Source organism: Equus przewalskii, chromosome 32 (assembly GCF_037783145.1).
Source record: "Equus przewalskii isolate Varuska chromosome 32, EquPr2, whole genome shotgun sequence".
In the NCBI taxonomy this organism is placed as follows: Eukaryota; Metazoa; Chordata; class Mammalia; order Perissodactyla; family Equidae; genus Equus; species Equus przewalskii.
The window spans coordinates 7545290-7572239 of record NC_091862.1 but is presented as its reverse complement, the minus strand read 5'-3'; the positions used below and the strand labels follow the sequence as shown (position 1 = coordinate 7572239).

The 26950-nt window shown below is 41.9% G+C and overlaps 1 protein-coding gene across 8 annotated transcripts in view; it reads right to left on the bottom strand.

Annotated features, from left to right (window-relative positions):
* PRKN (parkin RBR E3 ubiquitin protein ligase) overlaps positions 1-26950 on the bottom strand; it is a 1214117-nt gene that overhangs the window by 30644 nt on the left and 1156523 nt on the right. For all 8 annotated transcript variants that reach the window (XM_070603183.1, XM_070603184.1, XM_070603185.1 and 5 more), the window contains one exon: positions 7188-7271. In XM_070603183.1, coding sequence (XP_070459284.1) covers positions 7188-7271 — 84 coding nt within the window. The remainder of the gene's footprint in view (positions 1-7187; positions 7272-26950) is intronic.

Here is a 26950-nt window from a genome sequence, read left to right as displayed (position 1 = left end):
TTTCTCTTGGGAAATCTGCTTATAGTCTTATTGGGGTTCCCTTGTACATAACAAGTGGCTTTTCTCCTGCTGCTTTTAAGATTCTCTTCTTGTTTTTAACTTTTGACAATTTACTTATAATGTGTCTCAGGGTAGGTCTCTTTGGATTTATCTTATTTGAAATATTTTGGGCTTCTTGGATCTGGATGTCTGTTTCTCTCCTCAGATTAGGAAAGTTTTCCAGCCATTATTTCTTTGAATAAGCGTTCTGCCCCTTTGTCTCTTTCTTCACCTTCTACAAACCCTGTAATGAGAATATTGGTCTGCTTGATGGTCTCCCATAAGTCTTTTACACTATCTTCACTCTTTTTCATTCTTTTTTCTTTTTCCTCCTCTGATTAGATGAATTCCATTACCTTGTCTTCAAGTTTGCTGATTCTTTCTTCTGTTTCATCTAGTCTGCTGTTGAATCCTTCTATTGAATTTTTCAGTTCAGTTACTGTATTCTTCAGTTCTATGATTTCTATTTGGTACTTTTTAATATTTCCTATTTCTTTGTTGAAATTCTCATTTTGTTCATGCATTGCTCTCCTGAACTTGGTGAGAATCTTTAAGACAGTTATTTTGAACTTGCTATCAGGTAAATCACTCATCTCCTTTTCATTAGAATCTATTTCTGGAGATTTTTCTTGTTTGTTTGGAACATATTCTTCTGTTTATGCATTTTCCTTGTCTCTCTGTGTTGGTTTCTGTGCTCTAGATAAAACAGCCACTTCTCCCAGTCTTGACAGGGTGGTCTTATGTATGAGATGAAACTCATTGATCAGCCTGGCTAAGCTCTTGGTTGTTTCTCAAACCTTTGTGATTGCCCAAGCTGGCTTCTCTGTCCTTGGTGGCTCCCAGTAGCAGAGGGTCTACCAAGATCTGTCAGTGTTCCAAAGGGGAGGGTCTCAGTCAGCACCCAGATGCAGGCTGATTGGAAGCCAGACTCTCAGGCAACAGCTGGGGAAGTATACAGTTAGGCCTCCTCCAGGGAGAAACTGAGAGATGGGCATTTTTGCCTGCTCCCTCTCTGCTGGGCCTGGGTGTATATTTGTAGCAGGTGTGGGTGGTGCTCCTGGGCCCATTAAGAACCTTTTCTTTGTTTGCTATAGTCCTTTGTGACTCATGAATGCAAGCCCCTTTGGCTATTAGACCCAGGTGATCCAGAGGCTCACTCCTCATGCGGCAGCCACAAATGGTGGGATGCCAGACGTGTGTACAAACTCCTTCCAGGGAGATACTGGAGACTTGGTTCTATTATTGGAGTGGGTTGAGCAGAGACGGCAGGAGAGGTGTCTGCTGGCTTCCTTGGTCTCTGAGGAGGATCACAGCTAGCTCCTAGGTGCCTGACAAATTAGAAGCTTGGCCCTCAGGTGGCAGCTTTTAAAATATTTAGATAAACTCCTTTCAGGAAAAGGTGGGAGATAAGTATGTTTTGCCTGTTCTCTCTGTGCTGAGCCCTTAACTGGGATAGCCAGTTAAGAATTACTTCTTCATTTGCTACAGATGGAAGACTTTTTGGCTATCAGAGCCAGGCGACCAGATCTATCAGATTGGAGACCTGTCCCTTTGGCAGCAGCTACATAAAAGCTGGGGTGCAGACACATGCACAAGCTCCCTGTAGGAAGATACTAGTGACTTGTAGCAGATTGGAGGGAGAAGGTGGGAGATACGTCCTCTAGTTTCCCCGGTCTTTGGGGAGGATTATAGCCAGCTCCTAGTGCCTGCTAAATTAGAAGCCTGGCCCTCAGGCAGCAGCTTTCAAAGTATGCAAAAAACCCACTTTCACAGAAAGATTGGGAGATGAGTGGCTTTGCCTGCTCCCTCTGTGCTTAGCCCTGGGCGTATATAGCCTTGGTGAGTGCTTGTGTACCTGCTAAGAAAAGATTCTTTGTTTGCTAGAGTCTTGTGGGTCTCATGGTCACAAGCACCATTGGTTTTCAGAGCTAGGAGTTTTGGGAACTAGTCCCTCTGGTGGGACACAACAGTTGGGGTTGTGGGGGATCAGAATTAGCCACCCTAAAATGTGTCTCTTTGTCTTGATTATTTTTAAGAACAAAAGACTCTGAAAGAAACTTTGACCTTTCCCCTAACTGCCTAAAATAATTGAAGATAAAAAGCCTGTCCCCAGGACAGGCCATCACCAAAGACAACTCTGGGTATCAGTAGACTGTGAGGGTCCTTGCTAAGGCCTTTCTTATTAAAGTTCTGTTTACCAAACATTTGCTTTTCCATCTCCATGTGAATTGCCTTCCTCCCCTTTGAAGTCCCAGACCACTACCCCCAACATCCTCCTCTGTCTTTAGCTGAAGATGCTATTTAAGCTGGCAGCTTTGGCCATTCTGGTGAGTTCTCAGTTTTCCTAGGTTTCACCCATGTACACATGTTGTAAAGCTTTGTTTGACTTTCTGTTATTCTGTCTCATGTCAACTTAATTCTCAGGCCAGCAAAAAGGACCTAAAGGGTAGAGAAATTGTCTTCCTCCCCTACAGGATGCTAGATGTGGAGTCCAAACCCTTCCCTCCTTCGGGAGAAGATGGGAGCTCCGAGATCCCTCCCTATTGTATCTTACTGGGCCAGGGGCTGGGTGAACAGTGAGAGTGTGCCTTAGCTTTTCCCACCTATATTTTCTCATTCGTTTGACGGGTAGGAATAACTCAGCTAGTTTCCGTATCTCTTTCAGAGACAATTGCTCCATGTGTAGCTGTACATTTGGTGCGTCTGTGGGATGAGGAGAGCTCAGGACCCTCCTATGTCATCATTTTGTAGATACTGTGATGTGGATCAAGGCTGATCCAGGTAAAGAAGCCCAAAGTGTCCTGGCCTACATGCCGATTTATATGACCCGATGGATTTTACTGTGTGGATGAGGGCTGCCCCAGGGAGAGAAGCCCAGGGCATCCTGGCCTACATGCCGAGCTATATGACCCAGTTCATATCTAAAGTTGTATAACCACACAATAACCAGACCCCACCTGCACTGATACCATTTAATGACTTTTTACATCATCTTTCCTTTGGTAAAAATAAGTCACATACTCATGTCTTATAAATTTAGCCCTAACCTCAACACATTGCAGCTCTTCACTGCCCGTGGGTCCTGTCCCCATGCCTGCAGCTCTTCACTGCCCGTGGGTCCTGTCCCCATGCCTGCAGCTCTTCACTGCCAGTGGGTCTTGTTCCCATGCTAGGCTCTGAATAAAGGAGCACTACCACCAGACCTTGAGAGTCAAAGAAATCTTTCTTTCAATTCTTTGGCTCTCGGAGCCCACATCACTCCTCCTCACTCATTCTTATGGAGTGCTTTCCCAGCTTCATGGTGAGAAGGGAGGTGTGGGAATGAAGGAGGGAGTTGTCTGTCATTCATTCAACAAACATTTAATGAGTACCTACTATGTGCTAGGTGCTGGGGATTATAAAGACAAAACAGGTACAAAGCTTGCACTAACAAGCTCAAAATATTAGTGAAGAGACAGGGAAACAATATATCTGTGTGACAAATTATAACAGAAGTATAGACAGCTATGTGAGAGCTTAGAGGAGGTAGTCGGGTGGGCAGAGGGCTTCAGGGAGGAGGTGACCTGTGATCTGGGTCTCGAAGGTTGAGAAGGAGCTTGGTAGGCTCCTAGGGATGGTAGGGATGGGGATGCTCCCCTCAGACATTGTAGATTTATTAGTCAGAGAGAGCAGTCACTGTTTGATTAGGTTCTACCGCTGAAAACGATTTCCTTTGTGGCTTTGGACAGCACCATTACAAATCTGGAAGTCTTAGTTTGCGTTCCTGTTGAAGAGGGAGACTAACATCAACTAGTCAGAACCACCGGGAGAATGAATCAATTGATGTGGTTTGCTAGAGCAAGTGTTTACTTGTTAGAAAGCCTCCAGGGGGAATATGTGGAAGGAGATGGAATGTGGGGAGGTGAACACCAGGCAAGAACAAGAGGAAGCAAACGGAACTGGACTCTTATTAGCCAGTGATGGATTGATCTTCTGCCACTGATTTCCCAAACTCCCAGCTGTTTCAACTGGAGGCTTGTTCAATATTTTAAAAGCAATTTAAAACCAATTTTTGAGTTTGCTTTCTTTAAGAAAATTATTGCATTAATCAAAACATGCATTAAGTTTAGGGTCAAGCAGCCTAACTGAAGAGAAAGGCCTGATTGGACCCTAGGAGACATGGGTTTGCCGGCTGGATAATGCCATATCAAAGACCAGAAACTGCTCAGCTTTAAGGGGAGAACAGTGGAGAGGAGCCAGAAATACTGAAAGGAAAAAGCTTACAAGTGAATTGCATTGAAAGGAAATGTGAAGAGGGCTAATGAGGGTATTTTGTTAGTATTAGCAAAATTCAGACAAGAGGATGCATCTGAAGCCTTCAGTTCCAGGCGGTGAGGAGGGCTGCAATTAGATTTTTATTGTTAGATGTGTAGAGTGTCTTCCTCTGAGAGATTTCAGGTCAGTGGAATTGCAGAGGTCATTCATGTAGAGATCATTGCCGTTTGAGAGGAACATAGGGAACAGAAAATAAACTGGCTCTATTAAAATAAAAATCCTTTATTCTCTTACCAAATGGAATTGGGTCTTTTAGTTTGATGAACCAGCTTGTTTGGTTCATCTCTTTTCATGTCCAAGAGTAGCTATGGTTGAAATAAGGAAACTTTGGAGATTTGGTAAATTAGCCCGTAGAGAATATACTGGTTATTCTGTATTCTTCTCCCTGCTCTGCTCTGCACCTGGAAGGCTGACTTCCATGGGCTATGTCCCTAGGTTCCCTTGTGGCTGGTTTTCCGTTGGGTGTGGTCAACAGAGACATTAGGAAGAGATAGGAAGAGATGGGGATAGAGAAGTCAAGTTGTCTGTCCTTCCTTCCTTCCCACTTTGGGCCCACTTCTGGCAATGCTGGACCCTCCATGATTACACCTCTTGTCACGAGGCCCTGCCTCCACCACTCCAGCTCACGGAGTTATTTTCTGTGTAGGGCCATTTCCTCCTCTTGTCCCTTCAGGCCTAGGGAGGTCACGGCCCCCCGCTGAGGCTGGGCTCTGAGGCCCTCTACATTGATTTTGGTTCTTGTGACCCTACTCCATCAGTTAAAATCTCCTCATGTGCCCATCTGAGTACGATTCTCTTTCCTGTGGGACCCTGAATGAATCAGAGACTTAGGAAAAATGGCAGCAAAACTCCACGTAGTTGCCTTCTGTTCTCAGGCCAAGAGTGGAGCAGCAGACTTTTCCAATTTGGTGGGTCAATTTTCTTTATTTTCAAACAAGAGGAATATGAGGTTGGCCCAGAAATGGGGAGCTCAAGGCAGGAAGGAGGCTGATTTCAGGGACAGCCTGTTACAGGGCCTCTCTCCTTGAATTCATTCTTGGCTAACCTTGTTCTGAATTAACTATCGCTCTGCTGGAATGTTCTTTATCATTCCTATCCCACTGTCGTCTAGACAAATTCTGACCCACCTTCCATGACTTTTCTAGGGAAGTGTTATACAAAGCTATATATTTGCTAAATGTTGGTTTAACATATAATCATTATTTGTTTCCCCATAAGTCTCCCCTATGGCTCTCCTATGAGCCTCTGAAGAGAAATATACTTATCCGCATTTTTCCAGCAGGATCCTGACCCATACATATGCTTGATTTAATGTCTGCTAATTGATGGTGCTTACAGACACAGGCCCCTTGGTACTGGTCATCTATGCTTAAGGCCAGCTCTAAGTTTCTTCCTCCCATTTTTATGAATTGAACATTAAGGTTTTAATGACTTTTTTTTTTTTTTTAATTTGGGCTACCTCAACCTTTGACACCAAAGGTGGTTGGTTCCTCTTGAATGAAGAATAAAGGGGATTGTTGGGTGAGTCAGGCACCTGGACAACTTTAGGTTAAGCAATGCTCTTTATCACTTTATTCCCACTTTTTTCACACCAAAAGATGTTAGGATATCACTTCGTGGAAGCCTCTGTGCATGTTTGTGATCATAAGAGCATGCGTATGTAAGTTTCTAGACCAACCCCATTTCCAAGAGCCCCAGGATTTACCCTTCTGTGCCCCAGTGCTCCTGACACAGAGAGGCCTCAGGGTCATTATTATTCCTGACATCAGTACCCAGTGAGCCCCCATTTGAATGTTCCTGAGTGAAAATAAAGTCAACGGAGAGAGCATTTGCTGCCTTTGCTATAGAAATGGCAATTAAGTCCTAAATCTCCCAATATGCTCATGGCCATTATTTTAGGAGCTGATGAGAAGACCTGAATTCACTAATTGTGTTTATTTAGTTATGCTAAGACTGAGTAAATACATCCACTGAATACCTTACAGGGATACACTTCTTTCTGCTCCGACTTTAGAGCATTCAGATATTTAAAATTCTCTCCTGTAAAATTAAGATGTTCTGGAATTTCTATGTCTATTTATGAGGTTTCTGTCCATAAAATGATTAAGGGATTTATCTGAGTAGATTTGGTATTTAAATCGTTGTTAACATCTCTATCAGGAGAAAACTAATGAGCAAATTCATCAGCTGTGCTGACATTTTTACTCCTTTCCCCTAAGGTTTGGTTGATCATAATTAATAAATAAAAGAAAATGCATTTGCATTTCCCTAAGCCTGATACAGCACAGCAGAGAGCAAGGCTCAGTAAACACATTCTTTACCTAATCAAGACTGGAATACAGTTGAACGTGGTTCATGATACCATTATATAGCATAATAATGATATCTTTGCATCATAACCCTTCTATCATTTCATTCATGGACATAGTTCTCACCAAAGATTCTAAGCAAAGCCCTTTTGAACAAGATCACTGTGGGGTTCGTATCGATTTCTCTGATTTAGAGATTAAGTTGTTTTCTTTCTCCTCTGAAGACTTCTGGGATCAAGGTATGTTTCTCATCCCTATTCCATATACCTCTGGGGAAAAACTATCATGGAAGCACTGACACACCTGAAACGGCCACTGGAACATCTACAGATCTACCCTGAGGAGAGGAGTGCTTCTGGAAGGACTGTGCTGGAGGAGAAGCCACAGCCCCATTCCCATGGCTGGAGGCCATCAGGCTACATCTTGTTTTTTTCAGAGTGGAACCCTCAGCGACCTCCAGGAAACAGCTCTTGTCTCCCACCCATAACCTGAGCCCTGCTTTGAGGAAGGCAGAGGACACTCTACCTGAGTAACTGCTCCCGAGGCTTCAAGCAGGGCGTTGCATTCACCTTCATGGTACGCTTCCTTACAGTCCCGGCAGAAGACAAACTGCAGAAGAAAACACACGTGTTAGGGACGGGCTGGCTGGTGCCTCGAGCAGTGACGTGCCTTTCTTTTTCTAAGCTCATTATATTCAGGCCTCTGACTTCGGCGATGGTTTCTGTGTCACATTGCTTTTTGCAAAGAGAAATAAAATTATATTTTGATGGCACTGTTCACTCTTTTCTAAAGAATGTTCCAAGTGTTCTAGTAGGGTCTCAAAGATGAATGAGTCACATTTTCTTTCTTCAAGATGTTTCCAGCCTAGTAGAAGAAACAGTAATGCGAATAAATACCTGTAGTAAAGTGTTATTGGTGTTAGAATACGAAGAAAACAATTTCATTCAAGAATTTCAAGTCTAATATTTGCTTACATAGAGAATTTATATGTCCGTGTTAATGGGCTTGTTTTTGTATTAAAAGCCTATCATGGAAAGAAGAAATGGGCTGTCATGGGTTGAATTGTGTCCCTTACAAATTCATATGTTGAAGTTTTTTTTTGCTCAAAATATAAAACTTTCATTTTTATTTTTTTATTGAGGTATAATTGGCATACAGCATTATATTAGTTTCAGGTGTATAACATAATGATTCGATATTTGTATACAGTGTGAAATGATCACCACAATAAGTCTAGTTAACGTCTGTCACCAAACCCAGTTACAGAATTTTTTTCTCATGATGAGAACTTTTAAGATCTACTCTCTTAGCTACTTTCAAATATGCAACACAGTATTGTTAACTGTAGTCATCACTGTATATTACATCCTTATGAGTTATTTATTTTATACTTGGAAGTTTGTACCTTTTGACTCACTTCACCCATTTCACCCACTCCCCATCCCCTGCCTCTGGAAAACAAATATCTGTTCTCTTTATCCATGAGCTTGGTTTTTTGTTTTATTTTTTTTAGATTCCACACATAAGTGAGATTCCACAGTATTTATCTTTCTCTGTCTGACACTTCACTTAGTGTAATGTCCTCAAGGTCCATCCATGTTGTTGCAGATGGCAAGATTTCATTCTTTTTTATGGTTGAATAATATTCCATGTGTATTGTATATATAATATATATATATATATATATATATATATATATATATATATATATGCCACATTTTCTTTATCCATATCTTGGCTATTGTAAATAATGCTGCAATGAACATGGGGGTTGAGTATATGTTTTTGAGTTAGTGTTTTCATTTTCTTCTGATAAATACCCAGAAGTGTAATTCCTGGATCATATGGTGGTTCTATTTTTAATTTTTTGAGGAACCTCCCTAACTGTTTTTCATGATGGCTGCACCAAGTTACATTCCCACCAACAGTACACAAGGGTTCCCTTTTCTCCACATCCTCGCCAACATGTTATCTTTTTGCTAATAGCCATTCTAACAGGTGTGAGGTGATAGCTCATTGTGGTTTTGATTTGCATTTCCCTGATAATTAGTGATGTTGAGCATCTTTTCATGTACCTGTTGCCTATCTGTATGTCTTCTTTGGAAAAATGTCTATTCAGATCCTCTGCCCATTTTTAAATCAAATTGTCTGTTTTCTTTGCTATTGAGTTGCATAAGTTCTTTACATATTTTGGATATTAATGCCTTATTAGATATATGATTTGCAAAGATCTTGTCCCAATCAGTAGGTTGCTTTTCATTTTGTTGATGGTTTCCTTTGCTTTGCAGAAGCTTTTTATTTTGATGTAGTCCCACTTGTTTATTTTTGTTTTTGTTGCCTCTGCTTTTCATGTCAATTTCAAAATAAAAAATAAATAAATCACTGCCAAGACTGATGTCAAGGAGTGTACCGCCTTTGTTTTTTCCTAGGAGTTTTATGGTTTCAGGTCTTACATTCAAACCTTTAATCCATCCTGAGTTAATTTTTGTATATGATATGAGAGAGGGGTCCAGTTTCATTTTCTTGCATGTGGCTGTCCAGTTTTCCCAACACCAGTTTTTGAAGAGACTGTCCTTTCCCCATTGTGTATTCTTGGCTCCTTTGTTGTAGATTAATTGACCATATATGCATGCATTTATATCTGGGCTCTCTGCTTTGTTCCACTGATCTATGTGTCTGTTTTTATGCCAAGACCATCCTGTTTTGATTACTATAGCTTTGTAATATATTTTGAAATCAGGGAGCATGATGCTTCCAGCTTTATTCTTCTTCCTCAAGATTGCTTTGGCTATTTGGGGTCTTTTGTGGTCCCATATAAATTTTAGGATTGTTTGTTCTATTTCTGTAAAAAATGCTGTCGAAATTTTGATAGGGTTTGCATTGAATCTGTAGATTGCTTTGGGTAGTATGGACATTTTAACAATATTAATTCTTCCAGTCCATGAACATGAAATATCTTTCTGTTTATTTACGTCCTCAATTTCTTTCATCGGTGTCGCAATTTTCAGTATACATGTCTTTCACTTTGTAAAGGAAAAACTCAGTTTTCCTTCCTTTCTAGGAAAAAACCCAGTCCTCCTATGTTTCTCTCCTATGAGTCTCCTTTACTACTCACACAGATCACTTTGCTTCTGACACTTTGGTCATCAAATGTGTGTGGGTTTTCCCCACAATAACAAGCAAGGCTCTCACACCAGCTGGGTGTCCTATAATTTGCTCAGTTTTAACACTATCTACCGACAGATGGTGTCAGATCTCACATGCAAGGGTTCAGTCCCACAAAACCTGCCCCCTGCCCCCTCACCAACTTCAGATGCCAGTTGCAAGCTCTGGTTATCACCTGTGCTTCTGACCCACCAGGTACAGGTCCAACGACCCCCTCCTCAGGTTCCATTAATTTGCTAGAGTGGCTCACAGAACTTAGGGAAACACTTATGTTTGCCAGCTTATTAAGGGCCACGGTAAAGGATACAGATGAACAGCCAGATGAAGAGAGACACAGGGAGAGGTCTGGGAGGGTCCCGAGCTTAGGAAGTTCTCTTTCCGTGGAGTCAGGGTTCGTCACCCTCCCAGTGGGGATGTGTCCACCAATGTGGAAGCTCTCTGAACCCTGTACTATTGGGATTTCATGGAGGTGTCCTCACGTAGGTATGATCAATTATTAACTCTGTTTCTAGCCCCTCTGTCCTCCCTGGAGGATGAGGGGCGGGACTGAAAATTCCAAGCTTCTAAACATGGCTTACTCTTTCTGGTGACCAGCCCCCATCCAGGAACCATTCAGGAGCCCATTCAGTCGAAAGAACAAAAGATGCTCCTAGTGCTTTTATCACTTAGGAATTTACAAGAGTTTTGGGAGCTCCGTGCTAGGACCTGGGGAGCAGAGACCAATATATATTTTCTATCTCACACACTTCCTTGGTTAAATTTATTCCTACGTATTTTATTCTTTTTGAAACAATTGTAAATGGGATTTTTTCCCCTTGATTTCTCTTTCTGATAGTTTGTTATGAGTGTATAGAAACACAACAGATTTCTGTATATTGATTTTGAATCCTGCAATTTTACTGAATTCATTTATTAGTTTTAACAGTTTCTTGATGGAGCCTTCAGGCTTTTCTTTATATACTATCATGTCATTTGCAAATAGTGACAGTTTTATTTCTTCCTTTCCAATTTGGATGCCTTTTATTTCTTTTTCCTGCCTAATTGCTCTGGCTAGGTTTCCAGTACTCTGTTGAATAAAAGTAGAGAGAGTGCACATCCTTGTCTTAGTCCTGATCTGAGAGGAAAAGCTTTCAGCTTTTCACCATTGACTATGATGTTAGCTGTGGGCTTGTCATATATGGCCTTTATTATGTTGAGGTATGTTCCCTCTATACACAATTTGTTGAGAGTTTTTGTCAAAAAGGATGCTGAATTTTGTCAAATGCTTTTTCTGCATCTATTGAGATGATCATATGATTTTTACCCTTCAATTTGTTAATGTGATGTATAATATTCATTGATTCATGGATATCGAACCATCCCTGCATCCCTGGAATAAATCTCACTTGATCACTGTGTAGGATCCTTTTAATGTATTGTTGAATTCAATTTACTAATATTTTGTTGACAATTTTTGCATCTATATTTTATCAGGAATATTGGCCTTTAATTTTCTTTTCTTGTGTTGCCCTCATCTGGTTTTGGTATCGGGGTAATGCTGGCCTCATAAAATAGTTTGGAAGTGTCCCCTCATCTTCTATTTTTTGGAAAAGTTCGAGAAGGTTTGGTATTAAATCTTCTTTGAGTGTTTGGTAGAGTTGAAGCTGTCTGGTCCTGGACTTTTGTTTGTTGGAGGTTTTTGATTACTGATCAATCTTCTTATTGGTTATCAATATGTTCAGATGTTCTATTTCTTCATGATTCAGTCTTGGTAGGTTGTATATTTCTAGGCATTTATCCATTTCTTCCATGTTGTCCAATGTGTTGGTGTGTAATTGTTCATAGTAGTCTCTTATAATCCTTTGTATTTCTTTGGTATCAGTTTTAACATCTCTTCTTTCATTTCTCGTTTTATTTATTGGAGTCTTCTCTCTTTTTTTCTTGGTGAGTCTAGCTAAAGGTTTGTCAATCATACTAAGTCCCAGTACCTCAGAATGTGACTGTATTTGGAGACAGAGGCTTTAAATCGTGAAGTAAGGTATTAATGAGGTCATTAGATGGGTCTTAATCCAAAATGACTGGTGTCCTTATAAGGGGAGATTAGGACACCGACAACAGATAGACTGAGAAAGGACCATGTGAGGACACAATTAGAAGGAAGCCATCTTCAGGCCAAAGAGAGAGGCCTCAGAAGAAACCAACCCTGCTGACACTTTGTTCTCGAACTTTCAGCCTCCAGGACTGTGAGAAAATAAATTTCTGTTGTTTAAGCCCCCCAGGCATTGGTACTTTGTTGTGGTAGCCACAGGAAGCAATCTGCGGGCTGAGGTGGATCTTTTCATTTAGGTGCTAGTTCTCCTTTTAACATTCATACACCACAGAATTGGAGAGACCAAGGGATCAACTGCCCTCCACCCTTCATCTTACAGAGAAGGAAGCTGAAAACCCAAGCTGTTCCCCCATCGTCTGGAATCACTGGACTCCTCCAGAACGCACTTCACCATCACCAGTCATGCTCTAGAGGTTGCTGTAGTGGCTGGGGGTGTGGGGTCTGCAGTCTCACACATGGGACTGGAGTCACCATCCCATCACCTGCCAGCCAAGACACCTTGAGAAACTCACCTTTGTGTCCATGCCTCAGTTTCTCCCTCTGAAAAATCAGGATAACAATAACTATCTCATGTGACCTTTGTGAGAGGCAGGTGAGATAACACACACTAACTGGCTACAACCATGTCTGGCACACAATATGTTCTAAACTTTAAGGAGATGCCAGCATCTCAACCCAAATTTTGTGGGACATAAACTTTATTTAAAGGTTCAGGTTGGTGGGAGAGGGGTGTGTGTTGGGATGTCCGCACACAAATCATCAACACCACCAAGTTTTAACTTCTGACATTTTTATTTTCCCTGAACTGAAAGCTAATCCAGTGAATAGTGAATGAATTGGATCCTAGAGTTTCCTCTTTAAGTTCGTTTATTTATTTATTTAGCTTTTTGAGGAAGCTTGGCCCTGAGCTAACATTGGATGCCAAGCTTCCTCTTTTTGCTGAGGAAGACTGTTGCTGAGCTAACATCAGTGGCAATCTTCCTCTACTTTATGTGGGATGCCACCATGGCATGGTTTGATTAGTGGTGAATGGTACTAGGTCGGGGACCAGGATCTGAACCTGCGAACACTGGGCCACCGAAGCAGAGCATGAGAACTTAACCACTATGCCATTGGGCCGGCCCTTAAGTTCTTTTTTTTTTTTTTTTAAATGTATCTGCTCCTCTTTTGGTTTGTCTCAGACCCACCACTCTGTTCTTACTCGCTATGTTGAAAAAAACGTGGACAGCACGGTTCAGTCACTGAGAAGAGCTCACCATGTGATTCCACCTCCCTGCTTTCTCTGGAAGCGAGTCTGATCTCATGGCGTGACAGGGAAAACGCTTCATGTGTTATTAGCGAGTGGATGAGATATAAAATCAGTTTCATGGTAAGGGAACACCCTGGAGGTTGATCATTTTGTCAGAATAAATAGGCCTTTCCTGACACAAAGGCATTAAATTCTCTTTCACATTGGTACTGCAGAGAACACACTATTAAAAAAATAACAGAAGAGAAAGAGCATATAAAAATTAAATCCTGACCATTTCAGGATAGCAAAAGGAAAGCAAGAGCTACAAGAATATGCTAGTGATAATTTAACATTAATGCACTTGTTAATTTGCTATTCAGAGAGTATAACTCAAATCTAGATACACCATGCCGTGTGCTTCCTAGTTAAGTAACTAGAATCTGTCTCATATGAAACAGGGAAATATCTAGAAGGTCTGGTTGGATCTCGAATATGTTCAAGTTTTTAATTACATCATCCAGAACTCAAGGCAGTCAAGCAGGTGCTTGTATGAGTGCTTAGGCCTTCAGTTCCCAAACTGTGCGTCCAGGAACCCTGGGGTGCCACAACAAACTCATGGGGGTTCAGTGGGGTATTTCAAATTTTGGAGGAAAACAAAGTGATACTCAATGTCAGTGGGACATTGTGTGAATCGCTAACTCAAGGCAGTCCATGGTGTTAATATGGACTGTGCTACCCTCCTTTTGATGACGTCATATCTTTGCAAAGCTGGATGTTTGGGGGTTGCTGTGATTAAAAATGGACAACTATTATGTGAACATCTATTTGGGACAGGAGACGTTAACTAAGAATGAAATAAAAATATTTTTTCTCTCAATTTACATGAACTATTCTTTCGAATGACTATTAAGTGATTGAGACATTCTTATTATGCTATTTGGACCTACATATTTAATGAACAGAACTGTTAGGCACTTCTTTCAGCCTAGAAGCACCATGAAAAACTTACTGAGCCACTAAGGGCATGGTGAACAGAGGAAATTTGGGGAACTCTAGCTTAGGCAGATACAAAACTTCTTGAGATAATGTTTTGGGTCCATTTGCAAACACTCCCAGTGGCACAGGTATTTCCAGAGAACTTGAGGAGAAAACAGATCTGGTGCCAACATTTCATGTTCACTGTTTACCTGCATGTCTCCATCTGGGGAGCATGGATCTTGCTTAACCAATTAAGCAATAATGTAGAAGGCTGCAATTTCCCTAGAGACTTATTATTAATTACCTGTGGTCTCCCATTTGCTGAGGCCCTCTTAAGATGCTTTGTGAGTAAATACTAACTGAATGAAAGGGACTACCATCTAAATAGTATATATAGTCCTTTCTATATACTATAGTACTATATAGTATACGTTTAGTATATGATTTCATGTTTTACAATATATATTTTAGATGTTGTCCAGGTCCAAGATTTTTTCATTCTAAAAGTAAATACTCAGCACATATTTATTGCAAAGCAAAAATATGACTTGAATGGTAAGAATAGTTCCGCTATTACTTATTAGAAAAAAGAAGTTTGCCTTGTTGAACTTATCCTTTGCTAAATAGTTGTTTTAAAATTGTCTATCTCATCTTAGGCACACAGATGAGCTAATTCCTATAGTTAAATGAAGCTGTAGTACTATATAGTACATATGGTGCATCTATATAGTATAATTTTCCTGGATTATTTCCTTTTGAGGTAGATCTGACAGATGCCACCAATTTCCATAGTTAATTTTTTTAAAGAATTTTTTAAAGCCTTTTAAAAAATATAAAAGTAATACATACTTATTCTACTGGTTATCTAAACTCTACCCTCTTGTTAGATTTGATTAGAAAACAATATATATGGACTATATTATCTTAGCTCCTCTGATGTTAGTTTTATGTGTCAACTTGGTTAGACTATAGTCCCCAGTTATTCAATCCAACATTGGTCTAGGTGTTTCTGTGAGGGTATTTTGTTGGCCTATAAGGGCTGTAGTCAGTTTTGTTTAAGGAAGAGAAACGATCCTAGATAATTGGGTGGGCCTGATTCAATCAGTTGAAAGGTTTTAAGAGCAGAACTGAGGCTTCTCCAAGAAGAAGAGAGTCCATCTGTGGACAATGGCTTCAGGCTGTGCCTGAGTGTTCCAGCCTGTCCTTTCTGGTGGCCTGCCCTACAAATTTAGGACTTGCCTAGCCAGTCGTACAATCACATAAGCCAATTCCTTGCAATCAGTCTCTCTCTGTATACACATAGATATAGATATACCAATATATAGATAGATATATCTATATCTATTTATACCTCTATAGACCTATGGGGACAACTGACCTATGGAGTCCATATCTGTATCTATCTCCATATCTATCTCTATCTCTATCTCTATCTCTATATCTGTATCTGTCTCCTATGGATTCTGGCTCTCTGGTGGAACCCTGGTGGATACAGCTCAGCTCCTATAGAAAAAATTTTACTAGATCAGTCTATTTTTACTAGGTCAGTTATTCTTTTGCAATAGGACTGATGTAAAAAACAACTATTCCAATTGTCCATGTTATTTGCAAAATTGTAGTTCAAATCTCTTTCCACACTTGTTTTTAATCCCAAATACCCACAGGACAATTTGTCTTAGAATTCAACACCAGGAGCAAGTTAATCACTCCCAATAGCGTGATTGTTTTTCTTTATTTGACAATCAACATGGTGATCCAACATATTTTTCTCTTTGGATGAGCTGCCTGGGAGGTTAGTGCCAAACTTTTCATTTAACTGTAGGAATTAGCTCATCCATGGTGCCTAAGATGAGGTAGACAATTTTTAAACAACTATTTAATACAGGATAAGTTCAAAGACAAACTTCTTTTTTCTAGTAAGTAATAGCCAAATCATTCTTATCATTCAAGTCATATTTTTGCTTGGCAATGAATATGTATTGAATATTTACTTTTAGAATGAAAAAAATCTTGGACCTGGACAACATATAAAATATATATTGTAAAACATGAAATCATATAGTGATATTAATCCTTTTAAGAATCAGATATAATTTAAGTATTTAAAAATAAAGCCTTAAAGTCAGGGAGAACTGGAGTCAGGGGCCTTCTCTATCATTTATTATTTGTGTGATCCCAGCATCTCTTTGCTTTAAGTTTTTGCATCTGTGAAGAAGAAATAATAAGATCATAAATATTGAACACGGTTTCTGGCACACAGTAAATGCAATAAATGGTTTTCTCATAGACTTAAGATGCTTTGTAAGCAATAAAATTCAATAGAAGAGTGAGATGACAGTACAGGACTTTGTTAGTTAAAGCAATTCCCAGTACATTCATAATAACTATTGTTATGTGAAGATCCTGAGGGAAACTGAGGACCTCCAGGGAAATGCCAAGCTTGTCACCTCCCCAGAACTGCTGTATAGAAAGGGACACTCGCCTCGCTTTGCTCTTATACGTGCAGAGGTATTGTCACTGTCAATCCCATTAGACAATCATGTAGTACCACACAGCTATATGAATTGCCCATCACGTTTATCACTCAATATCATGTCAGTAGAGAAGTCATTTGATTGACGTTTGAGTTGATTTCCCATATGCCCGTAATGGACACATTCAAAAGGAGATGTATGTATATTTTCTCTTTGGAAACATGGAAAGGAGTCAAATGAACAGCTTCTAATGCAACTGGAACATTCAAGTAGCTGCTGATCAATAAAGTTGAGAGCCAGTCAGTACCTACAATTGATGACCCTCAAAATGAGAGCTTGATTCTTAAAGTTGAATGATCTCTATATGAAAAGCCAAAATTTCTTTGTGTCTGTTTTCTGTCATGACAGCATCTATTATAAAAGTATTTTACTAGGCGCCATTTATTTTTTTCTTCCACATTTCTGAAGTTCCATTTTCAAAGAACAGGAGAGAATCAAATACCATCTTAGGACCCCTTACTATAGTCAAGGGGAACATCGCAAGCACGAAGCACACATTTGTACTTCTTTGGGAACAGAGGAAATATTTTTCTTTTAAGTGTATGACTTTCCAGAAGATGGCAGCAGTGATATATAAGATTCAGCCTCAGTGTGTTAAAAACAGTATATCAAAGAATAAGGCTCCCCATAGGGTGACCAGCCACTGGTATATGCAAAACGCGTTCTGACAAGACAGTGCCACAGAACAGAAACGGTGTTAGATTATAATGCACTAAAACACAATTTTGAAAAGAAGAAAGTCAGGTTATTTCCTTTCAAGTACACAACATCTTAAAATCACAGAATCTCATGGTGAGAAACAATCTTAAACCGTGCCATGCTCTAAACACAAACAGACTAAGACAATCTTTCGCATGCAATCTCTAAATGGTTATAAATAAAGAACTTTAAGGAGGCTGAATATAGCTCAGTAGCTGAATTCTTTTGTATTTTTCAAATTCTATACTGATCATTGGGGATGGTTAAACAATGCCTTCTAGATTCCCACAAAACACTGTGACATCTATTGCCCCCAGGTTCCATCCTCCAAATTATTATTTCTATTATTATTTTTTACAGGGAAATATTCACCCTGAGCTAACATCTGTTGCCAATCTTCCTCTCTTTTTTTTTTTTTTCCCCTCCTCAATGTCCCAGTGCATGGTTGCATATCCTAATGCTAGGTCCTTCTAGTTCTTCTACGTGAGCTGCCACCATAGCATGGCAACTGACAGATGGGTGGTGTAGTTCTGTGATGGGGAAGTGAATGCAGGTTGCCAAAGCGGTGAGAGCACTGAACTTTAACCACGAGGCCATCAGGGCTGGCTCCAAAATTATTTTTGTTTTAGGTTTTAGATTGCTTTACTTTCCTTGGTTTAATTTCCATTCATGGGCGCTCTTAAAAGAACTCTGAAAATTCCCTTTTCCTACACCACCATTTATCTCATCAAGTACAAGTATGTATCCATTGAATCTTTCGGTTGTGTACTCTTAATTCATACACCCACTGTGAGTACAAGCCAGTGGAAAACCTTGTTATCATCTGTCTCAGAACCAGGGACCTATACGAGAAGATGAGCTCACAGAGTGAAGACACCATATGAGCCAGCTTACTTTCAACAGGGCTGACCTCAGAATCTCTAATTAACAGAGATGTCTAATCAATGCTCCGGACAGTGAAGGCGGTGCTCCTGGGGATGGTACTGTTGGGAATTGAACGGTCCTGTCTATAATTATAGGCAAAGATGTCTAAACTTACTTCCTTCTTCAAAATATTTATAGTTTTATTTATACACTTAAAAATGTTTATTGGCCATTTATTTCTCCTTTTCTTTAATGGCTTTTGTGAGACATAATTCGTGTAGTCATGGGTTTTAAAAAATAGTTTCTGTCTTTTTTGAGCAGATAATACATGCACACAGCACAAATTCAAAAGGTGCAAAATGTATACAGTTAAAAATAAGTTTCTCTCTTGGTCAGCTAGAAAGCTTCCCAGAGATAATCACTGTCACCTGTTTGTATCCTTCCAGAAGTTTTTTTATGCATTCAAAAATATAGATAGGGGCCGGCCTGGTGGCGTAGTGGTTAAGTTCACACACTCCACTTTGGCAGCCCGGGTTTGCCATTTCAGATCCTGGGTGCAGACCTAGCACCACTCATCAGGCCATGCTGTGGCGGGGTCCCACATACAAAATAGAGGAAGACTGGCACAGATGTTAGCTCAGCGACAATCTTCCTCAAGCAAAAAAGAGGGAGATTGGCAATAGGTGTTAGCTCAGGGCTAATCTTCCTCACAAAAAACAAAAAAGAAGAGAAGAAACAAATATATATACATATGCTATTTTAAGACAAAAATGGTATAGAAAATATTGCATTATGTCTTGTGCTCTGCATCTTGCTTTTTCATTTAATACGTTTATAGATTGCTCTCTATCAGTGCAAGTTGAGCAGCCTCATTCTTCCTAAACAGCTACACGATATTCTAGTCGATAGATGTCCCTTGATACATGTAACCAGCCCCTTATGGATGAGCATTAGTTGTTTGCAATATTTTGCCATTATAAACAAAGCCACAGGGAAGGTCATTCTTCATAGGTCATTTTGCACATGTGAAAGGAAATCTGTAGGAGAGGTTTCTAGAAGTGAAATAGCTGGGCCAAAGGGCATGTGGATTTAAAGTTTGGTTGCTTTTGTGAACCTGCTGTCCGTGGAGGACGTGCTAGTCCCACGCCCAGCAGCAAGGTGCGCGAAGTTCAGGTCCCCTCTCCTCCCCTCCCCAGCACGCTGTGTCACCGGTGACGGCCTTGGTCGAACATCAGCATGAACAGAATCTCAAACAAATCATAGGCTTGTTGCTAAGACCTTCTTTATCCACATCGCATCACCACGGAAACACGTTCCTGGCTAAAGAAATAACTCTGAGTCACTTTTGAGTCTTGTCCATACAGCTGAACCAGGGTCAAGAGTGGCTGGTGGTCTGCCCCCACCTTCCTTTCCCTGCTCCTTGTGCCTGGGGTCTGTGACAAGGTGCCTGGAGCCTGTCGTCTCCTTGTTCAGACTGGCCTGAATTTGGTCGTCTTGTGGGGAAAGGACTTTAAGTGAATTTTAGCCTGGTGGCTTCAAACACTGACAGCCAATAAATTGGAGGTCCAGGTTAGAGAGAAGGAAACAGGAGACAAGGGAGCATCCAGTTCACTCACCCACGCTCTGTCCTGAGCCCTTAACTTGGAGCAGGACAGTTCTCAGCACCACCAGCCAGGAATTGCCTACGATAGCAAAGAGCAGGGGCACTCAGGGGAGCGGTGACAGGTGTGATTTATGGCAGCTATCCTCTCTCCCTAATTCCTCCAATTCTTCTCTTACTCCCTCTTTGCTGTGATCATTTTAAAGAACGGTTCCTATGGGGACGGTCCCCACCTCCCTGGGGACTTGACCTCCCTTGTTTCCAAAGGCTAAAGTAGGATTTGGCTGCAAGCTGGGACTCTTGTAAGCAATTGATGATGATGCTCACACCATCCATGCTCATCTAAACCAACGTCTTGGAGGGCACACTTCTGTATCTAACCGGAAATTCCTTTTCACATCTTGCAAGGCCGGCTCAATTTCGTTTTAAAATCAGTATTTCCCAGACCTTATGGAGCACTTGGCTCCTTCCAGAGATGGAGCACTGGTCACAGAGTATCAAATTCAACACCACTTTCGAATATTGCCATTCATTAGTGGACCCATTCAAATATTGCCATTAATTAGCGAACATGTTTGAATATGGCCATTCATTAGCAAAATGCACAGCATATGTCTTCTATAATTTTTAACTGGTCTCTAATCCTTGTGACCTTATCATTTACAATCTGTAGCAAGGCACTAGACTCTGTAAAAATGATTACACTATGCCAGTCAAAATGTGAAATCCAAGCCATATGGCAGTCTGAGCCCAATTTGTCCCATGTGCCCGTGGGCATCCTTCTGCTCTCCAGCATAGCAGGGGGGACTAAATGCTTCCCTTAAACACCTGGGTCCAACCCCAGGCAGGCTCAGCTTTGGAAAGGGGCCAACCATGTTGGCGGCACCCCCACTGGCACATCTTAGAGACTCTTGTCTTTGGAGGTTTTGCAGCTTGTCAAGGATGAATCAATCAACCAATCAAAATTATACATCAAACCTCCATTGTGGGTTCAGCAAGTTTCACAGGTGCCTCACACCTGTTCCTGCCCCCCTCCCCATAGCCTCAGCCAATAAGGTCAGGGTATATTTCTCTCAAGTACTGTCTCTTTCTTATATACCTGTATTAAATGTTTGTCCCGCTATATGAAACTCTTTTTGAGTATCTCCTCTTTGAAACAGACAGGACTTGTATCTTATTCATCATTGTTTCCCCAAGATCCAGTGTCTGGAACATAGAAGCTGATCAATGTCTGTTTACTGCACGCCAGGTGCCCAACTCAAGGAGCTTACAACTCCACTGGGGTGACAATGCTTACGGAAAACAAAAGAGCCGGAAGACAATATCATATGATCTACAATCGTGTGCCGAATTATCTGCAGGATGCAAGTCTGCAGGGGGGAGATCGGGCGGGTTAGGGTTGGTAGAAGTGGCATTTGGTTTTTTGCCCTTTGCATTCTATTCCCTTCTCAGGCAGCAGTTCTAACATCAGGCCTCATCCATCACCTCTGCTGACAGCTCCTCACAATCTGCCCCCCAGTCCAGACCTCCCTCCTAAGCTGTGTGCTGCCTGTGGCATGTTTCCATTGGATAGATTGCATTGCTTCATATTCAAGTCAACTCAAATTCTGTGTGATTATGGTGAGACTGTTGGAGGAAAAGAATACTGGGATAAAAGAACAGAAACTCAGCGTGTTGACTTGAGTGGTAAAGAGGAAGGAACAGAGGAGGAGGGAGCCCCGTGCAGTTCCCTGAACAGGCTCTGCTCACCTGCAGGACCCACCTTCCTGGCACTGCCCCTCCTCTTTTCCTGCCCTTACATGCTCAGCACAGACCTCAGATTCTCCCAGAAGCCCATCCTGCATCTCCTGGTTTTAGGGAGGGACCCCTCTTGTGTCCCCCACAGTGTGTGCGGGTCTTGATGATACAGAACCCACGCCAGTGCATTTTTATTATCTGTTCACCTGCACATTTTCCTCCCTAGCTGGTAAGCCTCATGAGGTCACAGGCTACCTTAATCTTATTCATATTGCCAGGCCTAACAGAGCAGTTGTCACACAAGCTGGAGCGGACAAACATCTGTAGAATGAAGGGGCAGTGGGAGCTGGAAAAGTCTAAGCTCTGAAGAGCATGAAGATAGCACAGTGTCAGGACCAACCATGAGAACGAGGAGGTCAGCCCAGGGAACAGGAGGAACGAGACCGAGACTTTCAGAAAGAGGGAGTTCTTCGTGACCTTTGGGCCCACAATTTTGGTCCAACGATGTAATTATTAAGTTAAGAGGCTAAGGTCACAGGGATAATTATGTGGAAAAGGCCTCACGACAGAGGAATCTGAATTGACTTGAAAACAGAAAAAGAAAATGAAAAGAGAAAATGAAGATGCTAGAAAGAGAGAGGATAGGAGTGGGAGGAAATCCCTGGAGAAAGTCAAGGCCACAGAGACCCGCATACTCTCAAAGGATTTTGGTTTAAAAGGAGGAGGGCTGGATTTTGAGGATGGCAGGAAGGAGAACCCTGGGACAGCGACACGCTGATGAGAAGGCTGTCAGAAGAAGACCATACCTGATTAGTGCGATACCAGTTATTAATCTTCTGGAGTCGAGGGGAGAGGGGAATTAAGGATCTGGGAGGCCCAGAATTGTCATTGTCAATCAGAAGATGACACATGAGCCAGGTTGATGTGACAGCACTAACCTCTGGTTCCCTGCCACTTAAAACGTGGCCTCCAGACCTGCAGGGTCAGCATCACCTGAGAGCTTGTTAGCAAAGCAGAAGCTCAGGTCCCACCAGAAGTGCTGAATCAGAATCTGCCTTTAACACAACCCCTGGCGACTTGTGTGCACACTGCAGTGTAGAAGCACTGTTCCAGCTCATTCATTCAACCCAAATTTACTGAGCACACAAGGTGTGCCAGGCGTCCTGCGGGTATACAAAGATGTATAAGATGCAATTTCCAGTCTCTTATGAGTCACAGTTCACCCCTCCATCATTTCCTCTCTCCGTCTACCTAGCACTCCCTCATTCAACAAGTACTTATTGAGGATGCACTATGTCTGGTTACCACATTGGGCATTCTTCTTGACATCATTGAGTTTATATTTAGCTGTGTCCTAAGTTACATGGTAGACAAAGTTCTGAGGGAGCACAGGGTGTGAGCACCCACTAGCCTGGGCTGTCAGGCTAGTCGCCAAGAGGAAATGGAGGGTAAACTGAGCTGCAGTTGAGTTTGGTCCAAATAATAGGCCCCCAGTTGATGTTAATTCCAGTGTTTGGAATTCAGGGGAAGGATGGCTCTTCTTACTCTGGACCCCTGAGCTGGAGGTGCTGAGGAGAGGCAGGAGAAGTGGCTTCCAGGGGTGGGGTGGGGACTGGACCTAGAGTAAGGGTCAGGGCTGTAGGTGTGGCTTCGTGGGAGGCTGTGGGATTCTGGTTGGGTGTCTGCAATGTGCAGGCTCATCCAGCAGTCAGAATGAGCTGGGTTGGGTGCCCCAGGGAGCTGGAAAGCCTCAAGCAGCCACAGCACGGCTAATTAGCGAGTCCACACGGGGCGGTGGGAGAAAACACTCACTTAGAAAATCAATTTTGGATACTGAGAATGCATTGCCAATAAAACCCAGCTGGAATAGACTCTGCTAGTGTAATTCCGCAGTAATTTTGTCTTTTGATTTTGAAACCATTGGCAAAAGGACACAGTCTAGAACAGAGCTGTCCGATCGACACAGGAGTAATTTTGAATGTTCTAGTGGCCACAGTAGAAAGTACAAAAAGAAACAGGTGAAATAAATTTTAATTTTTAACCAAATATATCCAAAATAGTATTTTCAATATGACATTGACCTAAAAAATGTTGTTATTTTTTCATTTTTTTTTTACTAAGTGTTTGAAATCTGATGTGCATTTTACGCTCACATCACATCTCAATTCGGACCAGCTTCATTGCAAGCGCTCAGCCTCCTCAAGTAGCTGGTGGCTACCATGTTGAACAGCCCAGTTCTAGAAGAACCCTCCAGTCTGAGGGCTACTTGGATGAGTTTCCTGGTCAATTTAAGTACCACAGAACAAAAAGAAACAGAACACCTTCGATATGCTATAAGTACGAGGACAAGGTGAGGTGGGCACATAGAGAAGATAAGAAAATTAAGTGTTAATGGAAAGAAATTCATTTTTCTTTTTCTAATAAAGGATGCTGTTTATTTTTAGCCTTTGGAAGAGTCACTTTGCACTGTGATGTAGGAAAGATCTGCAGAATACAGAAAATCAGTCAAATTAAAGAAAATGAGGTATAACTGTCTACGGTGAGAGCGTCTGAATTTCCCTGCCACTCACCGTGAGTTATCTGTTAAAAGAAAGCCAGAAAATCAGATGTGACCTGAGTTATCTCTAATTTTCCCGGTGTCTCTGGGTGCCTGATTTCTCTGCTTGCTTGCTTTGTCAAATCTTGTAGCCAGGACAGATAGCGTTGAGGCCATTAATCACGGGGTAGACTGTTGATCTGAGGTGCTGCCAACAAATATCCATTTCCAATGCCTGCAACACTTTGTTTATGTGACACTGTCGGACGAACTTAATAATGTAGAGCCATAGGAATGCACAGTTCTAGGCATATTAGTTTGACCCAGTATGATTGCAGTCTCGTAATTTAGCTAACCAAGGGGTTTGGGTGAAGGACATCTGCTTTTAAGTGTGAAGTATCTGGCTGGAGCCATGCATTCGGAAGCTTTAGTCTTGCAGATTTTAGCAATAGGATTTTCACTTGCCGTAGTTTAGATCCTGGTGAATTAGGTAAAGGTCACGCTCCCGAAGACCGGTAACACCGAGCACCAAAGAACTGATGTTAAAAGTTAGCATCACGACTTCGATTTCCTCTTTGAAGTTATGCACACGCTAATGATGGAAGTTGAAACAAATCTCCAGAACTTCTCAGATGTATTCCATGTGCGCATCACTGCACAAAGTTCTTCTGGGCACGCAGCATTGGGATTTCAGAGGCCAGTTATCCTCTATTTCAGGTTCTCCTTGGCCTCAGGCATTCTCTACGTTAGGAGCTCTGCCTTAAATTATTATTCATGAATATTCCAGCTCAAAGGGGAAGAGAAGAGAAGAGAGATGGGGTCTGAGATGTTCATTCACATTCCAGTCTCCATGGAGCTGAGCCAGTTAATGCTTCTGTTTATGTTCCTAACACTTCTTAAAGAAGATTCACAGCTCAGGACGCTTAATAATGGTGGGGGCATTTCTCATGTTATCCTCCCCTGATAGGCATCTGTGCTCTGATTAGCAGATAATGGTAAAAGCCCACAACACTTGGAGAGCTGATGCCCATTGAGGCTCTGACAGCAGCCCCACCTTTGGTCAGGGGCTGGGCTAAGACTCCTCAGGATGTGTCTTAGCATAAGATAACGCCTGCCGGTGGGTGCTGTGAGTGGAGCTGAAGCCAAAAGCCTTCACTGACCTAAAAAATGTTATCTCCCAGAAACACACACCTTGCAGAGCCTTACTGAAGTGTAAAATAATACCAAACTTATAAGACTCTCTCCCCTGCCTAAGTTTTTTTCTCCTGGTTTTATTACTTTGCTAAGGAAGTAGAAAGCAAGCTAAATGAGTGACAGCTAAGGACCAAGTGCCTGGACTCGGTGTCTCAGAGCAGCTGAGACAACAGCAGATTGCAGGGGAGTGAAATGAAATGCCAACTACATTGCTGCCTCTTGACCGATCCCTTTTGTCCCTTAGCACAGGAGACGTTCATTTAGCCAAATAACAGTGAATAGAAGACTGTTAACGGTGTGTTTTACGCGGTCCCTTTCCTCCCTCTTGGTTTGGTGGCAGAGAATGTTAGAGTGTGGGGCCCTGGCAGAGTGGATTTATCATCTTTATGGTGGAATGGCACCCCTTTTCTTCTGGCATTCTTACTGATGTTGGGGCATAATATTATTCTATATTTTAAAAAATTGCCAAACACCTTGAATTATACCAAACACAATGAGCATTTAGTGAAAATTTTTAGGGATAATTGTAATGATCTAACATCTTACTTTTTGAAATCTCATGGTTTTTTAAAAAATTAGCACCTGAGCTCATGTCTGTTCCCAATCTTCCTTTTCTTTTTCCTTCTTCTTCCCAAAGCCCCCCAGTACACAGAGTCTAGTTGTAGGTCCTTCTGGTTGTGCTATGTGGGACACCACCTCTGCATGGCCTGATGAGCGGTGCCATGACTGTGCCCAGGATCTGAACCAGCAAAACCCTTGGCTGCTGAAGAAGTGGAATATGTGAACTTAACTACTCAGCCATGGGGCCGGCCCCAAAATCCCATTTTTGTCTGTGATTAGAATGAGGTTTTTCAAAAGGCTAATAGCCCATAAAGGAACCTCTGCTCCAGTCCTGTGGGGAAAAGGTAGGCTGTTCATGGGCTCAGTTGTTTTGAATGGAATCCTTCCCTCGTTTCACAAGCATCTGTTGGCAGGCTGTGTTGTGCTGGGTGGTGTGGGGCCAGGGCAGGAGCACAGACGAAAGGACAGCTCAGGCCTTTGGGAGGACACACCCGCATCCTCTCCTCCTGAGCTTCCTCCCAGGACCTCCTTAGCCCAGCTAACTGGTAAAAGTGGTGATAGTGGTACTTTGATTCTCAATTAGGAAATCACTTTGGGTAGACTTCCTTCATGCCAGAGCCTGGGTTTGCTGCTCCTCCATCCTGCTCCACCACCCTGTACCTGCCTGGTCCTCATTCCCATCACCTGCACTGGGTGTTTCTTTATCAATCTAGACCCAGGTTCCCTGGGGCCAGGAGCGTAACGGTGCTCACCCATGGGTTCTGAACGCTGCCTTCCTCAGCACTTGGCCCAGAGGAGGTGCTTAATGAAGGATTATTCAAGGAAGGAGGAAAGAAGAAAGCTCACACCTAAGTAGACAATTACACTATAACGCATAAATGCTATGGCAGGGTTAGACCCATCACAGACTAGGGAGTGGTCTGCTGTCTCTAGGAAGTCTTGTCAAATTCCACAGACCTGGTGACACTTCTGGTCTTGGAAGCATAAATTGGATTAACTGAGATGAGAAAAGGGCGTCCTATAAATTGAGCCAATATTATCAGTGTCCATGAGCCAAGCTAGAGCTTGAACGTGTTGCTTGTCTGAATGACCCTGACAGC